This window comes from Oncorhynchus nerka, linkage group LG8 (assembly GCF_034236695.1).
Source record: "Oncorhynchus nerka isolate Pitt River linkage group LG8, Oner_Uvic_2.0, whole genome shotgun sequence".
Lineage (NCBI taxonomy): Eukaryota > Metazoa > Chordata > Actinopteri > Salmoniformes > Salmonidae > Oncorhynchus > Oncorhynchus nerka.
In genome coordinates this window covers 12,526,437-12,548,142 of record NC_088403.1, presented here as the reverse complement: position 1 = coordinate 12,548,142, position 21,706 = coordinate 12,526,437, and the positions used below count along the sequence as shown (strand labels likewise).

General features: G+C 43.8%; 2 protein-coding genes across 2 annotated transcripts in view; one reads left to right on the top strand and one right to left on the bottom strand.

Annotated features, from left to right (window-relative positions):
- nrcama (neuronal cell adhesion molecule a) overlaps positions 1–19,730 on the bottom strand; it is a 52,034-nt gene extending 32,304 nt beyond the window's left edge. Inside the window, exons 1-9 of the mRNA XM_065021354.1 lie at positions 19,560–19,730; positions 10,792–10,987; positions 10,260–10,277; positions 9,518–9,623; positions 8,025–8,218; positions 6,459–6,581; positions 5,196–5,366; positions 1,436–1,547; positions 133–317 (exon numbers count right to left, since the gene is read on the bottom strand). Coding sequence (XP_064877426.1) covers positions 133–317; positions 1,436–1,547; positions 5,196–5,366; positions 6,459–6,581; positions 8,025–8,218; positions 9,518–9,623; positions 10,260–10,277; positions 10,792–10,885 — 1,003 coding nt within the window. The 5' untranslated portion in view covers positions 10,886–10,987; positions 19,560–19,730. The remainder of the gene's footprint in view (positions 1–132; positions 318–1,435; positions 1,548–5,195; positions 5,367–6,458; positions 6,582–8,024; positions 8,219–9,517; positions 9,624–10,259; positions 10,278–10,791; positions 10,988–19,559) is intronic.
- On the top strand, positions 13,277–13,900 carry LOC135573028 (pro-thyrotropin-releasing hormone-B-like). Its single transcript, XM_065022089.1, has one exon. The coding sequence runs from the start codon at positions 13,277–13,279 to the stop codon at positions 13,898–13,900; it is 624 nt and encodes a 207-aa protein (XP_064878161.1).
- Positions 19,731–21,706: the final 1,976 nt, after the last annotated feature.

Genomic DNA, 21,706 nt, shown 5'->3' with positions numbered 1-21,706 from the left:
AGAAAGAGAGGGAGAGGGACAGACCTATAGAATACCCCTTTTAAAATCCACAACACTGTAAAGGTACTAGGAGTGTTAGGAACATTTCTCCACATATTCCATCTAGTCCCAACTCTTCTTTGTGTCACAGACCTTTGACGTTGACTTTGATGGTGTGATGGGCGGAGCCTAGGCTGTTCTTGGCCGTGCAGCGGTAGTCCCCGGCGTCCGCCTCCATCACATCTGCGATCTTCAACGTCTTCTGGAAGTTGTGGAAGGACATCCGGCTGCTAGGAAGATCGCCACTCTCCTTATACCAGGACACCTCCGGAGTCGGACTAGCAGAAACAACAACAACGAAATAAATCACTTACCAATATCTGTGTATTGTCCTCTCCCAAAAAGAACAGACAGACAGCTAGTCCAATGTTGTCTAGGTAACCAGCCTGATTTTGCAATAGTAAACATGATGTTGTCTTGACAAGGCAACAAAGTAGTATTGCTGAATGTCACATACAAAGATTAAACAAAACAACCTGCCCTTGTCTAAAAACAGAAGTAAAAACCTTGTTCATGCAGTGTTGTTCATGCAGTGTTGTTCATGCAGTGTTGTTCATGCAGTGTTGTTCATGCAGTGTTGTTCATGCGGTGTTGTTCATGCAGTGTTGTTCATGCAGTGTTGTTCATGCAGTGTTGTTCATGCAGTGTTGTTCATGCAGTGTTGTTATGCGAAGTGTTGTTCAGTGTTCAGTGTTGTTCATGCAGTGTTGTTCGTTGTTCATGCAGTGTTGTTCATGCAGTGTTGTTCATGCAGTGTTGTTCATGCAGTGTTGTTCATGCAGCGTTGTTCAAGTGTTGTTCATGCAGTGTTGTTCATGCAGTGTTGTTCATGCGGTGTTGTTCATGCAGTGTTGTTCATGCAGTGTTGTTCATGCAGTGTTGTTCATGCAGCGTTGTTCATGCAGTGTTGTTCATGCAGTGTTGTTCATGCAGTGTTGTTCATGCAGTGTTGTTCATGCAGTGTTGTTCATGTTCAGTGTTGTTCAAGTGTTGTTCAGTGTTGTTCAGTGTTGTTCATGAAGTGTTGTTCAGTGTTGTTCAGTGTTGTTCATGCAGTGTTGTTCATGCAGTGTTGTTCATGCAGTGTTGTTCATGCAGTGTTGTTCATGCAGTGTTGTTCATGCAGTGTTGTTCATGCAGTGTTGTTCATGCAGTGTTGTTCATGCAGTGTTGTTCATGCAGTGTTGTTCATGCAGTGTTGTTCATGCAGTGTTGTTCATGCAGTGTTGTTCATGCAGTGTTGTTCATGCAGTGTTGTTCATGCAGTGTTGGTAATGCAGCGTTGTTCATGCAGTGTTGTTCATGCAGTGTTGTTCATGCATTGTTGTTCATGCAGTGTTGTTCATGCGGTGTTGTTCATGCAGTGTTGTTCATGCAGTGTTGTGGGCGTACTTACAGTCCTTCAGCGATACACTCTAGCTCCAGAACCCCTCCCCTCAGGGCCATCTGGGTGCTGCTCCGCCCCAGAGGAGCCATGAAGCTGGGTCGCCGCTCTCCCGATGGACTGTCTGGAGAACAGGACAGGAAACACAATCATCTCAGCACCAGAACCACACGTTCCTATACCCTGTTCACACTACTGAGCCAAGCCGAGCTGAGCCAAGCCGAGCTGAGCCAAGTTAAGTAGTACTTCTCTGACCTGGGTGGTGGGTAAATGTAGCTGCTGGATTGTGGAAAGGGTATAACTGTCTGTAGCTAGCTGTGACCATTCAGTCCGTAGAGCCAGTAGTCCAGCACCAGCGGCATATAGACTATTATAGGATAGTAGTAATATCCCGTGCTGTTATGGACTGTGGAAGTGGATATATAATGAGTTAACTGTAGCCAGGCGTTGGCCCTACGTTGGCCCTTTCACAGGCTGCTTCCCAAATGGCTCCCTTTTCCCCATAGTGCACTATATAGGGCCACTGGTCTGAAGTAGACACACAACACCTGGAGAGACAGGCCGTCCAGTCGTCAATCTGTTGCCACGACAACCAAGGGATCTAGGATTTCTCCCTTAGTATCCTTCCTCGATATAATCATATGACAGATTTTAGCCATAAGCTAGCTACGGCTGCTATGATTCTGACATGTTTAGCCCTAAGCAAGCCCTTACTGAAAGGTCTTGGAAAATCTCTTGTGGGTAAATTGACAATGAGACTAAATTGAGTGAGTAGAGCTGGGGGGAATGTGTTGTATACAACACATTGACGTGAACCGCTGATTGGATGGACAGAACACAGGTTGTGTTTAATGATCTTTCCATGCATGCCTTTTTCAGGGTCAGAGACTTACATTAAAAGAACATGGAAAGATCTAGATGAGAGAGAGAGAAAATACTGTATATGTCTCATGCAAGAGTTTCATCATACTAGGTCTTTATGCTGTGTGCTTCACTTTGGATTTCATCATCTAACTATTGGGCGATGTGTTGAATTTAAACTAGGAGGAGCATCCTTTTTACTATGAATGATGCTTAACCAATGGGAAGCTTATGGTTAACGTTAGTAGATGAATGCCCATTGGTTAACATTAGTAGATGAATGCCCATTGGTTAACGTTAGTAGATGAATGCCCATCCAAAGAAAGGAACATTCATTTCAGTAAAGAAAATGGATTTGATTGGTTTCTTTTTCTTGATGGGTTTCCTACACATGAATTCACCTTTTAGGCATTTGGTTTCCTAAGTAAGAAGGTAAGCTAAGTTAACCCAGTACAGGGTAAAGGGAGAGGATTTAGTTATGGAATGTAATTAACATGGTTTGATGTTATTTTGATATATTACACTATCAATGTGAATTTAGTCACACAGGATGAGGTTGGGAGTAGATGATCAGGTCAGGTATAGTCCAGGTAGGTTATACTACAGGTGTTGGAGTCAGGCGGGTCAGGTATATTCCAGGTAGGTTATACTACAGGTGTTGGAGTCAGGCGGGTCAGGTATAGTCCAGGTAGGTTATGCTACAGGTGTTGGAGTCAGGTGGGTCAGGTATAGTCCAGGTAGGTTATACTACAGGTGTTGGAGTCAGGCGGGTCAGGTATAGTCCAGGTAGGTTATGCTACAGGTGTTGGAGTCAGGTGAGTCAGGAATATTCCAGGTAGGTTATACTACAGGTGTTGGAGTCAGGCGGGTCAGGTATAGTCCAGGTAGGTTATGCTACAGGTGTTGGAGTCAGGCGGGTCAGGTATATTCCAGGTAGGTTATACTACAGGTGTTGGAGTCAGGCGGGTCAGGTATAGTCCAGGTAGGTTATACTACAGGTGTTGGAGTCAGGTGGGTCAGGTATATTCCAGGTAGGTTATACTACAGGTGTTGGAGTCAGGTGGGTCAGGTATAGTCCAGGTAGGTTATACTACAGGTGTTGGAGTCAGGAGGGTCAGGTATATTCCAGGTAGGTTATTCTACAGGTGTTGGAGTCAGGTGGTTCAGGTATATTCCAGGTAGGTTATACTACAGGTGTTGGAGTCAGGTGGGTCAGGTATATAGTCCAGGTTGGTTAGAATAAAAGGAGGAGTTGGGATGGGGCTGGGTTCACTTTGGGATAAGGGGGTAAACCAGCACTCACCAACAAATAAAATAAATTACATAGCTTACAGTTTATAATTGTAAAAACAATAGAACATCACAGTTTCATTGACATACAGGCATCCACTGTAAAAATCAATCAGAACATCAGAGCATGAGTGCTAGACATCTACAGGGAACAACCATGCTACATAGACATCTACAGGGAACAACCAGGAGGAGATTCAGTTAGAGGTGCTACATAGACATCTACAGGGAACAACCAGGAGGAGATTCAGTTAGAGGTGCTACATAGACATCTACAGGGAACAACCAGGAGGAGATTCAGTTAGAGGTGCTACATAGACATCTACAGGGAACAACCAGGAGGAGATTCAGTTAGAGGTGCTACATAGACATCTACAGGGAACAACCAGGAGGAGATTCAGTTAGAGGTGCTACATAGACATCTACAGGGAACAACCAGGAGGAGATTCAGTTAGAGGTGCTACATAGACATCTATCAGGGAACAACCAGGAGGAGATTCAGTTAGAGGTGCTACATAGACATCTACAGGGAACAACCAGGAGGAGATTCAGTTAGAGGTGCTACATAGACATCTACAGGGAACAACCAGGAGGAGATTCAGTTAGAGGTGCTACATAGACATCTACAGGGAACAACCAGGAGGAGATTCAGTTAGAGGTGCTACATAGACATCTACAGGGAACAACCAGGAGGAGATTCAGTTAGAGGTGCTACATAGACATCTACAGGGAACAACCAGGGGGAGATTCAGTTAGAGGAAGGGATGTCATCAAACAAACATCATCAAACAAACATCATCAAACAAATATCATCAAACAAATATCAACAAACAAATATCATCAAACAAATATCAACAAACAAACATCATCAAACAAATATCAACAAACAAATATCATCAAACAAATATCATCAAACAACAACAACATGAAAGGACAGTTCAAAAAGGCATCACACATTAGAATGATGAGTATTACAAAATACTCTAGAAAATTATCACTATATTAAAATATTGCACAACAAGGCAATGTGAAGATGCACAGAAACATGTAAACATACAATGACAAAATGTCAGGGTGTCCACTAACACTCAGATAGGACCAGACAACTCAGGGAAGGAGGACCCAGGGACAGCCCAGGATAAAGACCGTCTTGCCCAGGGCTCCCTTCTCCCTGGCCCTAACCCTTATTTGCAGATCTGAAGGGTATCAATATGTATAAGCAGTGTAGAGGTGGAGCTTCTACCTTACAGATCAGTAAACATCTCAGGTGTAGGAACCCACTGGGACTGGTTAAAAGCCTCTGTGCTGAGTGGGATGGACACTCAGGTGTAGGAACCCACTGGGACTGGTTTAAAACCTCTGTGCTGAGTGGGATGGACACTCAGGTGTAGGAACCCACTGGGACTGGTTTAAAGCCTCTGTGCTGAGTGGGATGGACACTCAGGTGTAGGAACCCACTGGGACTGGTTAAAAGCCTCTGTGTTGAGTGGGATGGACACTCAGGTGTAGGAACCCACTGGGACTGGTTAAAAGCCTCTGTGCTGAGTGGGATGGACACTCAGGTGTAGGAACCCACTGGGACCGGTTAAAAGCCTCTGTGCTGAGTGGGATGGACACTTACTGTCCAGGACTTTGACAGTGATGGGTTGTTTCTGCTGGATGGTCTGTGTGTGAGGGAAACGGGCGTAACAGATGTAGTCGTTCCTGGTGTCGTCCAATAGGACGTTAGAGAAGTACAGGTCTCCGTTTAACGCCTGGGACACACGCGTGTTCTGAGGCAGGCGCTGGAAGTCTGCGAGGGAGGGGGGAAGGAGAGGAAGAGGAAGAGGAGAGATGACGTATCACATAAAATATGTTACACATCAAATCAAATGTTATTTGTCACATACACATGGTTAGCAGATGTTAATGCGAGTGTAGAGAAATGCTTGTGCTTCTAGTTCCGACAATGCAGTAGTAACCAACGAGTAATCTAACCTAACAATTCCAAAACTACTACCTTATACACACAGGTGTAAAGGGATAAAGAATATGTGCATAAAGATATATGAATGAGTGATGGTACAGAGCGGCATAGGCAAGATGCAGTAGATGGTGTCGAGTACAGTATATACATATGAGATGAGTAATGTAGGGTATGTAAACATAAAAGAGGCATTGTTTAAAGTGGCTAGTGATACATGTATTACATACAGATGGCAAGATGCAGTAGATGGTATAGAGTACAGTATATACATATGAGATGAGTAATGTAGGGTATGTAAACATAAAAGAGGCATTGTTTAAAGTAGCTAGTGATACCTTTATTACATAAAGATGGCAAGATGCAGTAGATGGTATAGAGTACAGTATATACATATGAGATGAGTAATGTAGGGTATGTAAACATTATATTAAGTGGCATTGTTTAAAGTAGCTAGTGATACATGTATTACATCAAGATGGCAAGATGCAGTAGATGGTATAGAGTACAGTATATAACATATGAGATGAGTAATGTAGGGTATGTAAACATTATATTAAGTGGCATTGTGTAAAGTGGCTAGTGATACATTTTTACATGTATGGCAGCAGCCACTCAATGTTAGTAGTGGCTGTTTAACAGTCTGATGGCCTTGAGATAGAAGCTGTTTTTCAGTCTCTCGGCCCCTGCTTTGATGCACCTGTACTGACCTCGCCTTCTGGATGATAGCGGGGTGAACAGGCAGCGGCTGTATACAATTACACTAAATATGTATGCTTACTGACAACCAAAAATAGCCCCTATATCATCTCAGAACGCAGTCCGGCAATATGACTTCTAGAATTGGACTTTACAGCGTACTTTCTGGATGTAAACCAACACACAATGTGTAGAAATGTATGAAACCCCTAGAAGACTTACTGTTGTCCATCCAGAAGATGATGGGAGGGGGCAGGCCTGCAGGCGGTCGACACTGCAGCACCAGAGACACTCCCACCTGTACCATGATTGCCTCTTTCCTCTCCTTCGACCACAAGGGGGACCCTGTGTCACATAAACAGACATACAGACAGCAGTGAGGTAGGGGCCCTGTGTAAAATGTACAACAGGGAAAATTGGAGGTAGGGGCCCTGTGAAAATGTTCAACAGGGAGGGAGGGTCCCTGTTTACAATGTTCAACAGGGAGGGAGGGGCCCTGTTTAAAATGTTCAACAGGGAGGGAGGGGCCCTGTTACAATGTTCAACAGGGAGGGAGGGGCCCTGTTTACAATGTTCAACAGGGAGGGAGGGGCCCTGTTTAAAATGTTCAACAGGGAGGGAGGGGCCCTGGTTAAAATGTTCAACAGGGAGGGAGGGGCCCTGTTTACAATGTTCAACAGGGAGGGAGGGGCCCTGTTTAAAATGTTCAACAGGGAGTTATGTCTTTAAAATATCAGAATGCTTAACTCTAATCTGCAAAGACATTGAAAAGATCTGCTGATTATAATACTTGTTCAATACAGATTCATCATCCCTTCAGGGAGAGTTTACAAAGTGGGTAGGTTTGTTATGGCTGGAATCCCAGGGTAAAAGAGTTGTACTAAGGTTGGCTAAGGTTAAAGACAGTCTCAGGTTAAAGACAGTCTCAGGTTAAAGACAGTCTCAGGTTAAAAACAGTCTCAGGTTAAAGACAGTCTCAGGTTAAAGCCAGTCTCAGGTTAAAGACAGTCTCAGGTTAAAAACAGTCTCAGGTTAAAGACAGTCTCAGGGTAAAAACAGTCTCAGGTTAAAGACAGTCTCAGGTTAAAAACAGTCTCAGGGTAAAAACAGTCTCAGGGTAAAGACAGTCTCAGGGTAAAGACAGTCTCAGGGTAAAAACAGGCTAAGGTTAAAGACAGTATCAGGGTAAAAACAGGCTAAGGTTAAAAACAGTCTCAGGTTAAAGACAGTCTCAGGGTAAAGACAGTCTCAGGTTAAAAACAGTCTCAGGTTAAAGACAGTCTCAGGTTAAAGACAGTCTCAGGTTAAAGACAGTCTCAGGTTAAAAACAGTCTCAGGTTAAAGACAGTCTCAGGTTAAAGCCAGTCTCAGGTTAAAGACAGTCTCAGGTTAAAAACAGTCTCAGGTTAAAGACAGTCTCAGGGTAAAAACAGTCTCAGGTTAAAGACAGTCTCAGGTTAAAAACAGTCTCAGGGTAAAAACAGTCTCAGGGTAAAGACAGTCTCAGGGTAAAGACAGTCTCAGGGTAAAAACAGGCTAAGGTTAAAGACAGTCTCAGGGTAAAAACAGGCTAAGATTAAAAACAGTCTCAGGTTAAAGACAGTCTCAGGGTAAAGACAGTCTCAGGTTAAAAACAGTCTCAGGTTAAAAACAGTCTCAGGGTAAAGACAGTCTCAGGGTAAAAACAGTCTCAGGGTAAAGACAGTCTCAGGGTAAAAACAGGCTAAGGTTAAAGACAGTCTCAGGGTAAAGACAGGCTCAGTAACAGTTGGAAATAACGGTTCTTACTCGACTGTCTGATGAAGATGTTGTTGGAAACAGCGGTCCCGTGCTCATTGCGTGCGGTACACTGGTAGATCCCCTCGTAGGCCTCAGCCTTCTCCCCACTGATGTCTATGACCAGCGTCCCTGAGCTCGGCTTCATCAACACCTTCGAGTCCTTCTCCACGTCAAAATGCGTCCCATTCCGTGTCCAGGAAAAGCTGGATGAAACATACAGGGTTAAAGTAGGCTAGAGTAGAGTAGAGTAGAGTAGAGTAGAGTAGAGTAGAATAGAGTACAGTACAGTAGAAAATGTAATTGACACTTGGAATAGGGCTGAATAATGATGACAAGTCATTGGGATTCATGTGACTCATTTGGAAACCCAATCTGAGAGTCAGTACTGTAGGTGGTGTATCTAATGGTTTAGAAACCTCCTGTTGAGAGTCAGTACTGTAGGTGGTGTATCTAATGGTTTAGAAACCTCTTGTTGACAGTCAGTACTGTAGGTGGTGTATCTAATGGTTTAGAAACCTCTTGTTGACAGTCAGTACTGTAGGTGGTGTATCTAATGGTTTAGAAACCTCCTCTTGAGAGTCAGTACTGTAGGTGGTGTATCTAATGATTTAGAAACCTCTTGTTGACAGTCAGTACTGTAGGTGGTGTATCTAATGGTTTAGAAACCTCTTGTTGACAGTCAGTACTGTAGGTGGTGTATCTAATGGTTTAGAAACCTCTTGTTGACAGTCAGTACTGTAGGTGGTGTATCTAATGGTTTAGAAACCTCTTGTTGACAGTCAGTACTGTAGGTGGTGTATCTAACGGTTTAGAAACCTCTTGTTGACAGTCAGTACTGTAGGTGGTGTATCTAATGGTTTAGAAACCTCTTGTTGAGAGTCAGTACTGTAGGTGGTGTATCTAATGGTTTAGAAACCTCCTCTTGAGAGTCAGTACTGTAGGTGGTGTATCTAATGGTTTAGAAACCTCTTGTTGACAGTCAGTAGTGTAGGTGGTGTATCTAATGGTTTAGAAACCTCCTCTTGAGAGTCAGTACTGTAGGTGGTGTATCTAATGGTTTAGAAACCTCTTGTTGACAGTCAGTCCTGTAGGTGGTGTATCTAATTGTTTAGAAACCTCTTGTTGACAGTCAGTACTGTAGGTGGTGTATCTAATGGTTTAGAAACCTCTTGTTGACAGTCAGTACTGTAGGTGGTGTATCTAATGGTTTAGAAACCTCCTCTTGAGAGTCAGTACTGTAGGTGGTGTATCTAACGGTGTTTCTGTAACCTTAAAGGGTTCTTCAAAGGGTTCTCCTATGGGAACAGACAAATAACCCTTTTTGATTCAAGATACCACCTTCTTTTTCTAAGAGTGTAGAGACTCTCGAGAGGGAGTTTCTACTTAAATGTAGGCAGTTAGGTGCAGTCAGGTGTTACAGTCAAACGTTACTAAAGCGACGGACAATGGGTCTCTATGGTAATGGTCTCCATGGGGATTTATTCACACAGCATTCCACTCACCTGGGATGCGGCTTCCCTTTGGCCTCACAGTAGATGAGGATGTTCTCCCGAGGGTCGATGATGAAATCCTTAGGGGATTGTTGGGTTATAGTGGGAGGCTGTGGTACTAGAGGAGAGGAGTAAGAGGGGTGTTAAACAGAGGCAAATCTACACACACTTTGCTCCACAATGTGCACACACACACCCAGTGAGACACACACACACACACACACACACACACACACACACACTCCACACACACACACACATATATGCACACACACACTCACTCAGAGAGAGAAGCAGACGCGACATGTTAGCAACACGTTAGCAACACGTCAGCAACACGTTAGCAACACGTTAGCAACACGTCAGCAACACGTTAGCCAGCATTAGATCAAATGGAAGGAAAAGTAAAGAGCATGCACTCAGCAGGATAAGATGCAGCAGACACTTCCTGTATTGCTCAACCACAACACATTGTCTAGTGGACCACTAGACAGCTAGACAACATGCTACATCTACATCATCACTTCATCTTATTATTCCCTTAGACCATCATTGTATTCCCATTCAATGAAATGGTTCAAACGTCAATAACAAACATGAAATCACAAACCTCAATAAACAGCTTGTTTGTAAACACAGGGGCCAAAATAGCTACATGCAAATTTAAGCGACGTCACTCCAATCCACACAACAGTAAGATCTCCACGCTCCATCACTCCACATCTCACAGCAGAGTCCTGGACCCATCACTTACATCCTTCCAGAACCTCAGCTTTTTGTCCCCCATGAACAGTCATAAAAACATTGAGGAAGGTGAGGAAAGCTAAGTATTAGTCAACAAGCAGATAAAGATCATGTGGGTAGTGGCTGAGTCCCAAATGACAGCCTATTCCCTATACACTAGTAGTGCACTACTTTTGACCAGGGTGCATAGGGCTCTGGTCAGAAGTAGTGCACTATAAAGGGAATAGGGTGCCATTTGCGATGCAAAAAAAACGTGGCAAGACAATACTAGAAGATTCCTCTCCACTGTGGTTGAACTAAATCATCATGTGAGATCTGTCCCAACATGCATATCATGTCACCATGCAGTGTTGTTGAGATGCAAGTCACTGGAAGGAAGCTACTGTATCTATGGTTCATTGACTGGATGCTTTCAAACCCTCTACATACTAACTTGTAACCTGTAATGTCATGAAATCTGAAAACATATAACTCCAGTAACTAAATAATACAGTACCCATTCAATACTGTGATCTACAGTCACCATATCCTACTGTACTTACGGTCAAGAGGCACTTCTAAGGCTGTGGTCATGCGACCAAGGAATATCACCAGCAAAGCACCGCTGCTCAGCACCCATTTCCTCTTCCTGTCCATGGTCCGGCGTGTCACGTTAAAAGTCTTCCCCCCTGGTCAGAGCTCTCCACAATCAGGACTATGTGGGGGTCAAGCAGGGTATCCACCACACCAGTCAGTCAGCTGAGAGAGAGAGAGAGAGAGAGAGAGAGAGAGAGGGGGAGAGAGAGAGAGAGAGAGAGAGACAGACAGACAGACAGACAGACAGACAGACAGACAGACAGACAGACAGACAGACAGACAGACAGACAGACAGACAGACAGACAGACAGACAGACAGACAGACAGACAGACAGACAGACAGACAGAGAGACAGAGACAGAGACAGAGACAGAGAGAGACAGAAAGACAGAGACACAGAGACAGAGAGGGAGACAGAGAGATGAAGTACTGTTTAGTTTAGTTCATTAGGATCTCCATTAGATACTACCCATGCAGCAGTGCAGTAAGACCTACTTAATAAATGACAGTAATTCAAAGTGAAATTGATGTACACCATTAGATTCTCTTAACCCATCAATTCAACAGATAACTTCAAACAACCACAAAACAGAAAACCGCCAAGGGCCCCTAAGTCGTCAAAGGCAACCTATGAACACTACAGCAGGTCTGAGTGCTCCAGCAAGGATTGGAACTGGACTGGCTGTAGTGTGATTGGCTGTAACCACAGACCACAGGTGAGCAGTGTTCACCGGACGTGGTACCTTATCCCAGACCTGAGTTTTCAACCCTCTCTCTCTCCCTCTCTCTCCCTCTCTCTCTCTGTCTCTCTCCCTCTCTCTCCCTCTCTCTCCCTCTCTCCTCCCTCTCTCCTCCCTCTCTCCCTTTCCCTCTCTCTCCCTCTCCCTCTCAATGCAATTCAATTCAAGGGCTTTATTGGCATGGGAAACATGTGTTAACATTGCCAAAGCAAGTGAGGTAGATAATATATAAAGTGAATATATAAAGTGAAATAAACAATAAAAATTAACAGTAAACATTACACATACAGAAGTTTCAAAACAATAAAGACATTACAAATGTCATATTATATATATACAGTGTTTTAACAATGTACAAATGGTAAAGGACACAAGATAAAATAAATAAGCTTAAATATGGGTTGTATTTACAATGGTGTGTGTTCTTCACTGGTTGCCCTTTTCTCGTGGCAACAGGTCACAAATCTTGCTGCTGTGATGGCACACTGTGGAATTTCACCCAGTAGATATGGGAGTTTATCAAAATTGGATTTGTTTTCGAATTCTTTGTGGATCTGTGTAATCTGAGGGAAATATGTCTCTCTAATATGGTCATACATTGGGCAGGAGGTTAGGAAGTGCAGCTCAGTTTCCACCTCATTTTGTGGGCAGTGAGCACATAGCCTGTCTCCTCTTGAGAGCCATGTCTGCCTACGGCGGCCTTTCTCAATAGCAAGGCTATCCTCACTGAGTCTGTACATAGTCAAAGCTTTCCTTAATTTTGGGTCAGTCACAGTGGTCAGGTATTCTGCCGCTGTGTAGTCTCTGTGTAGGGCCAAATAGCATTCTAGTTTGCTCTGTTTTTTTGTTAATTCTTTCCAATGTGTCAAGTAATTATCTTTTTGTTTTCTCATGATTTGGTTGGGTCTAATTGTGCTGCTGTCCTGGGGCTCTCCATCTCTCTCTCTCTCCATCTCTCTCCCTCTCTCTCCCTCCCTCTCTCTCCCTCTCTCTCGCTCCCTCCCTCCTCTCTCTCTCTCTCTCGCTCCCTCTCCCTCTCTACCACATCTGCTGTCTCGACCTCTGAAAGCTCGGCTATGAAAAGCCATCTGACATTTATTGCTGACCTGTTGCACCCCCAACAACCACTGTGATTATTATTATTTGACCCTGCTGGTCATCTACTAACGTTTGAACATCTTGGCCATGTTCTGTTATAATCTCCACCTGGCACAGCCAGAAGAGGACTGGCCTCCCCTCAGAGCCTGGTTCCTCTCTAGGTTTCTTCCTGTCTTTCTGCCTCTCTAGGGAGTTTTTCCTAGCCACCGTGCTTCTACATCTGCATTGCTTGCTGTTTGGGGTTTTAGGCTGGGTTTCTGTATAACATTTTGTGACATCTGCTGATGTACAAAAGGTTTTATAAATAAGTGTGATTGATTGATTGCTTGACCGTGACAATCACAGAACGGCCACAGAGGGTAGAGAGCACCACTGTCAGCCATATGGATCCTATTACACATTAATGGACGGCGACATGGACACACTTCTGTTGTCAACAACAAAAGAGGTTAGAAGACACTGAATGTGTTCATATTGTTAATAGTCTCTAATAAACTGCACCACGGGGAATAGACAGGGAACATGTATCTGGCTACATTCACTTTCATCCATTCATTCTAATGGCTAACAGGAGCTAATATCAACAGGCTGGCTATGCTAATTTTGGAATACAATGACCCACATAGTAAAAGCAGAAGAGAAAGTCCTCATCAGTGTGATTCACATCGGCATTGATCACAGTGGACAGAGGGACCTGTCCAAGGCTGAGCTGTTGAGGAAGAGTCACAGAGGACAGAGGGACCTGTCCAAGGCTGAGCTGTTGAGGAAGAGTCACAGAGGACAGAGGGACCTGTCCAAGGCTGAGCTGTTGAGGAAGAGTCACAGTGGAGAGAGGGACCTGTCCAAGGCTGAGCTGTTGAGGAAGAGTCACAGTGGAGAGAGGGACCTGTCCAAGGCTGAGCTGTTGAGGAAGAGTCACAGTGGACAGAGGGACCTGTCCAATGCTGAGCTGTTGAGGAAGAGTCACAGTGGAGAGAGGGACCTGTCCAAGGCTGAGCTGTTGAGGAAGAGTCACAGTGGACAGATGGACCTGTCCAAGGCTGAGCTGTTGAGGAAGAGTCACAGTGGACAGAGGGACCTGTCCAAGGCTGAGCTGTTGAGGAAGAGTCACAGTGGACAGAGGGACCTGTCCAAGGCTGAGCTGTCGAGGAAGAGTCACAGTGGACAGAGGGACCTGTCCAAGGCTGAGCTGTTGAGGAAGAGTCACAGAGGGACCTGTCCAAGGCTGAGCTGTTGAGGAAGAGTCACAGTGGACAGATGGACCTGTCCAAGGCTGAGCTGTTGAGGAAGAGTCACAGTGGACAGAGGGATCTGTCCAAGGCTGAGCTGTTGAGGAGGAGTCACAGTGGACAGAGGGACCTGTCCAAGGCTGAGCTGTTGAAGAAGAGTCACAGTGGAGAGAGGGACCTGTCCAAGGCTGAGCTGTTGAGGAAGAGTCACAGTGGACAGAGGGACCTGTCCAAGGCTGAGCTGTTGAGGAGGAGTAACAGTGGACAGAGGGACCTGTCCAAGGATGAGCTGTCTCACTGAATTACTATTGTAGACACACACTCAACATTCACAAATAAGCAAATCTCACTGGCTGGGGATAACTGTACACACACACACATACATGCACACGCACACACAGATTGGAGCATTCAGCATTCAGACACAGTGAAACCCATCTCTACACACACACTCCCAGTATTTGTAAAACAGACAACAGTAGCTGTGACAGTGGGAAAAATAACAGCTTTTATCCAGGATGTCATATCGCACATAGAGATGCACATAGGAATGACATATCTGGTGTGTTAAATAACAGCATACTGGAATGTTCAGAGGTATGCCACCATTGTGATTTTCAGCAAATATACAATACTTCATACCATACCAATAAAACCCTTTTAAATGAAAAAACATAACATTCATACCAGTCAGATGTCAACTTCTGGAACAAATGACACCCAGCACACCCACAGTGCCGTGGCAACTGATGGTGTGTGTGCATTGTATGCATTGCCCCCTCAGGAGGGGAGAACTTGAAATGTCTCAAGGCAGAAAGAAAAACAACAACAAACTCACTGCCAAAGAATGAGCCTACCAATCAAATGCCTAGAGATGGAAAAGCCTGCCAATCAAATGCCTGGAGATGGTAGAGCCTGCCAATCAAATGCCTGGAGATGAAGAGCCTGCCAATCAAATGCCTGGAGATGGAAAAGCCTGCCAATCAAATGCCTGGAGATGGAAGAGCCTGCCAATCAAATGCCTGGAGATGGAAGAGCCTGCCAATCAAATGCTTGGAGATGGAAGAGCCTGCCAATCAAATGCTTGAAGATGGAAGAGCCTGCCAATCAAACGCCTGAAGATGGAAGAGCCTGCCAATCAAACGCCCGAAGATAGAAGAGCCTGCCAATCAAATGCTCAGAGATGAAAGAGCCTGCCAATAAAACGCATGGAGATGGAAGGGCCTGCCAATCAAACGCATGGAGATAGAAGAGCCTGCCAATCAAACGCATGGAGAGGCAAGAGCCTGCCAATCAAATGCATGGAGATAGAAGAGCCTGCCAATCAAACGCATGGAGAGGCAAGAGCCTGCCAATCAAATGCATGGAGATAGAAGAGCCTGCCAATCAAACGCATGGAGAGAGAAGAGCCTGCCAATCAAATGCATGGAGATAGAAGGGCCTGCCAATCAAACGCATGGAGATAGAAGAGCCTGCCAATCAAACGCCTGGAGATGGAAAAGCCTGCCAATCAAACACATGGAGATGGAAGAGCCTGCCAATCAAACTCTCGGAGATGGAAGAGCCTGCCAATCAAACTCCGGAGATGGAAGAGCCTGCCAATCAAATGCCGAAGATGGAAGAGCCTGCCATTCAAATGCTCGGAGATGAAAGAGCCTGCCAATCAAATGCATGGAGATAGAAGAACCTGCCAATCAAACGCCGGAGATGGAAGAGCCTGCCAATCAAACGCATGGAGATAGAAGGGCCTGCCAATCAAACGCCGGAGATGGAAGAGCCTGCCAATCAAATGCACGGAGATGGAAGAGCCTGCCAATCAAACGCTGGAGATGGAAGGGCCTGTCAATCAAACGCCCGGAGATGGATGAACCTGCCAATCAAACGCCGGAGATGGAAGAGCCTGCCAATCAAACGCCCGGAGATGGATGAACCTGCCAATCAAACGCATGATGATGGCAGAGCCTGCCAATCAAATGCTAGAGATGGAAGAGCCTGCCAATCAAACACTGGAGATGGAAGGGCCTGTCAATCAAACGCCCGGAGATGGAAGAACCTGCCAATCAAACGCATGGTGATGGAAGAGCCTGCCAATCAAACGCCCGAAGATGGTAGAGCCTGCCAATCAAACGCATGGTGATGGAAGAGCCTGCCAATCAAAAGCATGGTGATGGAAGAGCCTGCCAATCAAACGCCCGAAGATGCAAAATCGTACTGTTGCCAAGCTGCTATACTCAGTTATCTGAAAGGACTCTTGACATATTTTTTGCATGCATCCCAAATGGCACCCTATTCCCTACATAGTGCACTACTTTTAACCAGGGTGCACAGGGGTCTATGCTAGGCAGTAGGGTACCATTTGACAACCACAGAGGGCTAGAGAGGATGGGGGGTGGGTGTGGGGGGGGTCAATTTGTCAAGGTGTTAAAACTCACGGACAGCTGTTGAAGAAGGGGAACACGGCTCCCTATTTCCTATAGACCACCCTCCTTTAGACTGAGGGACATAGGGCTGTTAGGGAATAGGGTGCCATTTGGTACGCATTCTGTGTGTAGTGTACGGAGCTGTGCCTGTGATGTTATCATTGCTATGCGGTTGTATATCACAGTTAAGGGCACCTTAACCTTAACGGTAGTTAATGTAGTGTTGCTGTATCTGTGGTGGTTAATGTAGTGTGGCTGTATCTGTGGTGGTTAATGTAGTGTTGCTGTATCTGTGGTGGTTAATGTAGTGTTGCTGTATCTGTGGTGGTTAATGTAGTGTTGCTGTATCTGTGGTGGGTTAATGTAGTGTTGCTGTGTCTGTGGTGGGTTAATGTAGTGTGGCTGTATCTGTGGTGGTTAATGTAGTGTGGCTGTATCTGTGGTGGTTAATGTAGTGTTGCTGTATCTGTGGTGGTTAATGTAGTGTGGCTGTATCTGTGGTGGTTAATGTAGTGTTGCTGTATCTGTGGTGGTTAATGTAGTGTTGCTGTATCTGTGGTGGGTTAATGTAGTGTTGCTGTATCTGTGGTGGTTAATGTAGTGTGGCTGTATCTGTGGTGGGTTAATGTAGTGTTGCTGTATCTGTGGTGGTTAATGTAGTGTGGCTGTATCTGTGGTGGTTAATGTAGTGTTGCTGTATCTGTGGTGGTTAATGTAGTGTTGCTGTGTCTGTGGTGGTTAATGTAGTGTTGCTGTATCTGTGGTGGTTAATGTAGTGTTGCTGTGTCTGTGGTGGATTAATGTAGTGTTGCTGTATCTGTGGTGGGTTAATGTAGTGTTGCTGTATCTGTGGTGGGTTAATGTAGTGTTGCTGTATCTGTGGTGGTTAATGTAGTGTTGCTGTATCTGTGGTGGGTTAATGTAGTGTTGCTGTATCTGTGGTGGATCTATGTAGTGTGGCTGTATCTGTGGTGGTTAATGTAGTATAGTGTGGTAGTTAATGTAGTGTTGCTGTGTAGTGTTGCTGTGTCTGTGGTGGTTAATGTAGTGTTGCTGTATCTGTGGTGGGTTAATGTAGTGTGGCTGTATCTGTGGTGGGTTAATGTAGTGTGGCTGTATCTGTGGTGGGTTAATGTAGTGTTGCTGTGTCTGTGGTGGATTAGTATAGTGTGACGAGGGAGGGAGGCTGCTGTGCATTGTCAGGATGGATCATGCCGAACAGGGCTGTTTGTGACCTAACACTTCCCTAGGATGTGGCCAATTACACTGATCTCTAACCTCACAAGTCATTAACTTAGAGATGGAGAGATGTTAAGAGAAGGGATAGAGAGAGAAAGAGAGAGAGAGATAAAGAGAGACAGAGGGAGGAGAGAGAGAGACAGAGAGACAGAGAGAGACAGAGAGAGAGAGAGAGAGAGACAGAGGGAGAGAGAGAGAGACAGAGAGAGAGACAGAGGGAGACGGAGAGAGTAACCACAACATCTCATGCCTCAGTTTCTCTCCGTTCCACCTCTCTTCCGCCCCTCCACCCTTCTTTCCCCCCTCTCAGTGCCTCCATCCCTCTTTCTCCCTCCTACACCCCTCCACCTTTCATTCACCCCCTCACTCCCTCCATCCCCTCTTTCTCCCTCCTCCACCCCTCCACCTTTCCTTCACCCCCTCACTCCCTCCATCCCCTCTTTCTCCCTCCTCCACCCCTCCACCTTTCATTCACCCCCCTCACTCCCTCCATCCCCTCTTTCTCACTCCTCCGTGCCTCCGTTCATCCCAGTGAGTCTGTTAGAATGCCTGAGCTCATCCCTCAGCTGCTCTGCTGCCATCTCACACACACACACACACACACACACACACACACACACACACACACACACAACACACTGCCATCTCACATCCCCATAATGTGGCCCATGATACCAACGCCACATTAAACTTCACATAAAAGCAGGGGTCTATAAGCTAACCTTGTGTTACTGTGTTGTCCTAAGGAAGGGCCTGTGAGGATACAGTACATTGATATGTATACCTGGAGACTATCCTAACCACTACAGACCTTATACTGTAGTCTTTATACCTGGAGACTATCATTACCACCACAGACCTTATACTGTAGTCTTTATACCTGGAGACTATCCTAACCACTACAGACCTTATACTGTAGTCTTTATACCTGGAGACTATCATTACCACTACAGACCTTATACTGTAGTCTTTATACCTAGAGACTATCATTACCACTACAGACCTTATACTCTAGTCTTTATACCTAGAGACTATCATTACCACTACAGACCTTATACTGTAGTCTTTATACCCGGAGACTATCATTACCACTACAGACCTTATACTGTAGTCTTTATACCTGGAGACTATCATTACCACTACAGACCTTATACTGTAGTCTTTATACCTGGAGACTATCATTACCACTACAACCCCTGACCTTATACTGTAGTCTTTATACCTGGAGACTATCATTACCACTACAGACCTTATACTGTAGTCTTTATACCCGGAGACTATCATTACCACTACAGACCTTATACTGTAGTCTTTATACCTAGAGATTATCATAACCACTACAGACCTTATACTGTAGTCTTAATACCTGGAGACTATCATAACCACTACAGACCTTATACTGTAGTCTTTATACCTAGAGACTATCATTACCACTACAGACCTTATACTGTAGTCTTCATACCTAGAGACTATCATTACCACTACAGACCTTATACTGTAGTCTTTATACCTAGAGACTATCATTACCACTACAGACCTTATACTGTAGTCTTTTTACCTAGAGACTATCATTACCACTACAGACCTTATACTGTAGTCTTTATACCTAGAGACTATCATTACCACTACAGACCTTATACTGTAGTCTTTATACCTAGAGACTATCATAACCACTACAGACCTTATACTGTAGTCTTTATACCTAGAGACTATCATTACCACTACAGACCTTATACTGTAGTCTTTATACCTAGAGACTATCATAACCACTACAGACCTTATACTGTAGTCTTTATACCTAGAGACTATCATTACCACTACAATCACCGACCTTATACTTTAGCCTCACAGTCCCACATGCTCAACTGTCTATTTGGGTTTGTGTAATGTTTGTGTAATTTGGTGTCAACCCCCAAGCGTGCACTTTGGGGATGCCGGTCTGGAGAAGGGAGGGAAGGGGGAGGGTTGTATAGGGGAGGGGAAGGGGGTCCGGCTGTCGTCTGCTCACCTTGGTCTGCCTCTCTCTCTCTCTCTCTCTCTCTCTGACCCATGTCACATCTCCAGGGAGGTTGAGAATTAACAGCCCCCAGTCAGTAACACATCATAGGGCAACACAACAGAACCCAGTCTCCGCACTGACACAAGGACTTGACTTGAATGTCAGGATTTCCATATTTCAGAACCTTGAAGGAAGTAAGGAAGGAATGAAGGAAGGAAGGAATGAATGAATGAATGCCACAGAGGGAAATATAAAGGCCTTAACCGCTGGGATGTTTGAAATGATCGTCTGTTGTTAAGACAGTGTTGTATCTCTTAACTGTAATTCATGTCTCCAGCACAATGTTTAATCAATCAGGGAAAGTTAACAAGATTATTCACATCAGATAATGTTTTGGGGTTCATGTCTATCATAGTAAATGACCTAAGTAATGCCTTTGTTGACATAATATTAGTGTACTTTGAAAGTACAAAGTGTGTCCTTCAAACATGTTCAGTGAGTAAAAGCAGTTCAGGGGACGATTGAGGTGAGGGTTGATGACTGGTAGGCAGGTCATCTCTCTCTGACTCCTCCCTCTCTTTCTCCCTGGCCTGAGCTGTGTTCCAATACTCATTCTAACCACACTAACTGTACTATTTGTGACGTGAATTGAGTATGTAGTATGCTTATTGGTCATAGTATGGATATAGTTACTATGCTTATTGGTCATAGTAGGGATATAGTTAGTATGCTTATTGGTCATAGTATGGATATAGTTAGTATGCTTATTGGTCATAGTATGGATATAGTTAGTATGCTTATTGGTCATAGTATGGATATAGTTAGTATGCTTATTGGTCATAGTATGGATATAGTTACTATGCTTATTGGTCATAGTATGGATATAGTTAGTATGCTTATTGGTCATAGTATGGATATAGTTAGTATGCTTATTGGTCATAGTATGGATATAGTTACTATGCTTATTGGTCATAGTATGGATATAGTTAGTATGCTTATTGGTCATATATGGATATAGTATGGTCATAGTATGGATATAGTTTATGCTTATGTCTTACTGGTCATAGTATGGATATAGTTAGTATGCTTACTGGTCATAGTATGGATATAGTTAGTATGCTTATTGGTCATAGTATGGATATAGTTACTATGCTTATTGGTCATAGTATGGATATAGTTAGTATGCTTATTGGTCATAGTATGGATATAGTTAGTATGCTTATTGGTCATAGTATGGATATAGTTACTATGCTTATTGGTCATAGTATGGATATAGTTACTATGGATATAGTTATGGATATAGTTAGTATGCTTATTGGTCATAGTATGGATATAGTTAGTATGCTTATTGGTCAGTTAGTATGGATATAGATATAGTATGCTTATTGGTCATAGTATGGATATAGTTACTATGCTTATTGGTCATAGTATGGATATAGTTATATGCTTATTGGTCATAGTATGGATATAGTTACTATGCTTATTGGTCATAGTATGGATATAGTTAGTATGCTTATTGGTCATAGTATGGATATAGTTACTATGCTTATTGGTCATAGTATGGATATAGTTACTATGCTTATTGGTCATAGTATGGATATAGTTAGTATGCTTATTGGTCATAGTATGGATATAGTTATATGCTTATTGGTCATAGTATGGATATAGTTAGTATGCTTATTGGTCATAGTATGGATATAGTTACTATGCTTATTGGTCATAGTATGGATATAGTTAGTATGCTTATTGGTCATAGTATGGATATAGTTAGTATGCTTATTGGTCATATGCTTATTGGTCATATATGGATATAGTTACTATGCTTATTGGTCATAGTATGGATATAGTTACTATGCTTATTGGTCAGTATGGTATGGATGTAGTTAGTATGCTTATTGGTCATAGTATGGATATAGTTACTATGCTTACTGGTCATAGATATGGATATAGTTAGTATGCTTATTGGTCATAGTATGGATATAGTTACTATGCTTATTGGTCATAGTATGGATATAGTTAGTATGCTTATTGGTCATAGTATGGATATAGTTAGTATGCTTATTGGTCATAGTATGGATATAGTTACTATGCTTATTGGTCATAGTATGGATATAGTTACTATGCTTATTGGTCATAGTATGGATATAGTTACTATG

Excerpts from the sequence above, each read along its gene's own strand:
- LOC135573028 (XM_065022089.1), top strand. The coding sequence starts at position 13,277 with ATGACCCACATAGTAAAAGCAGAAGAGAAAGTCCTCATCAGTGTGATT.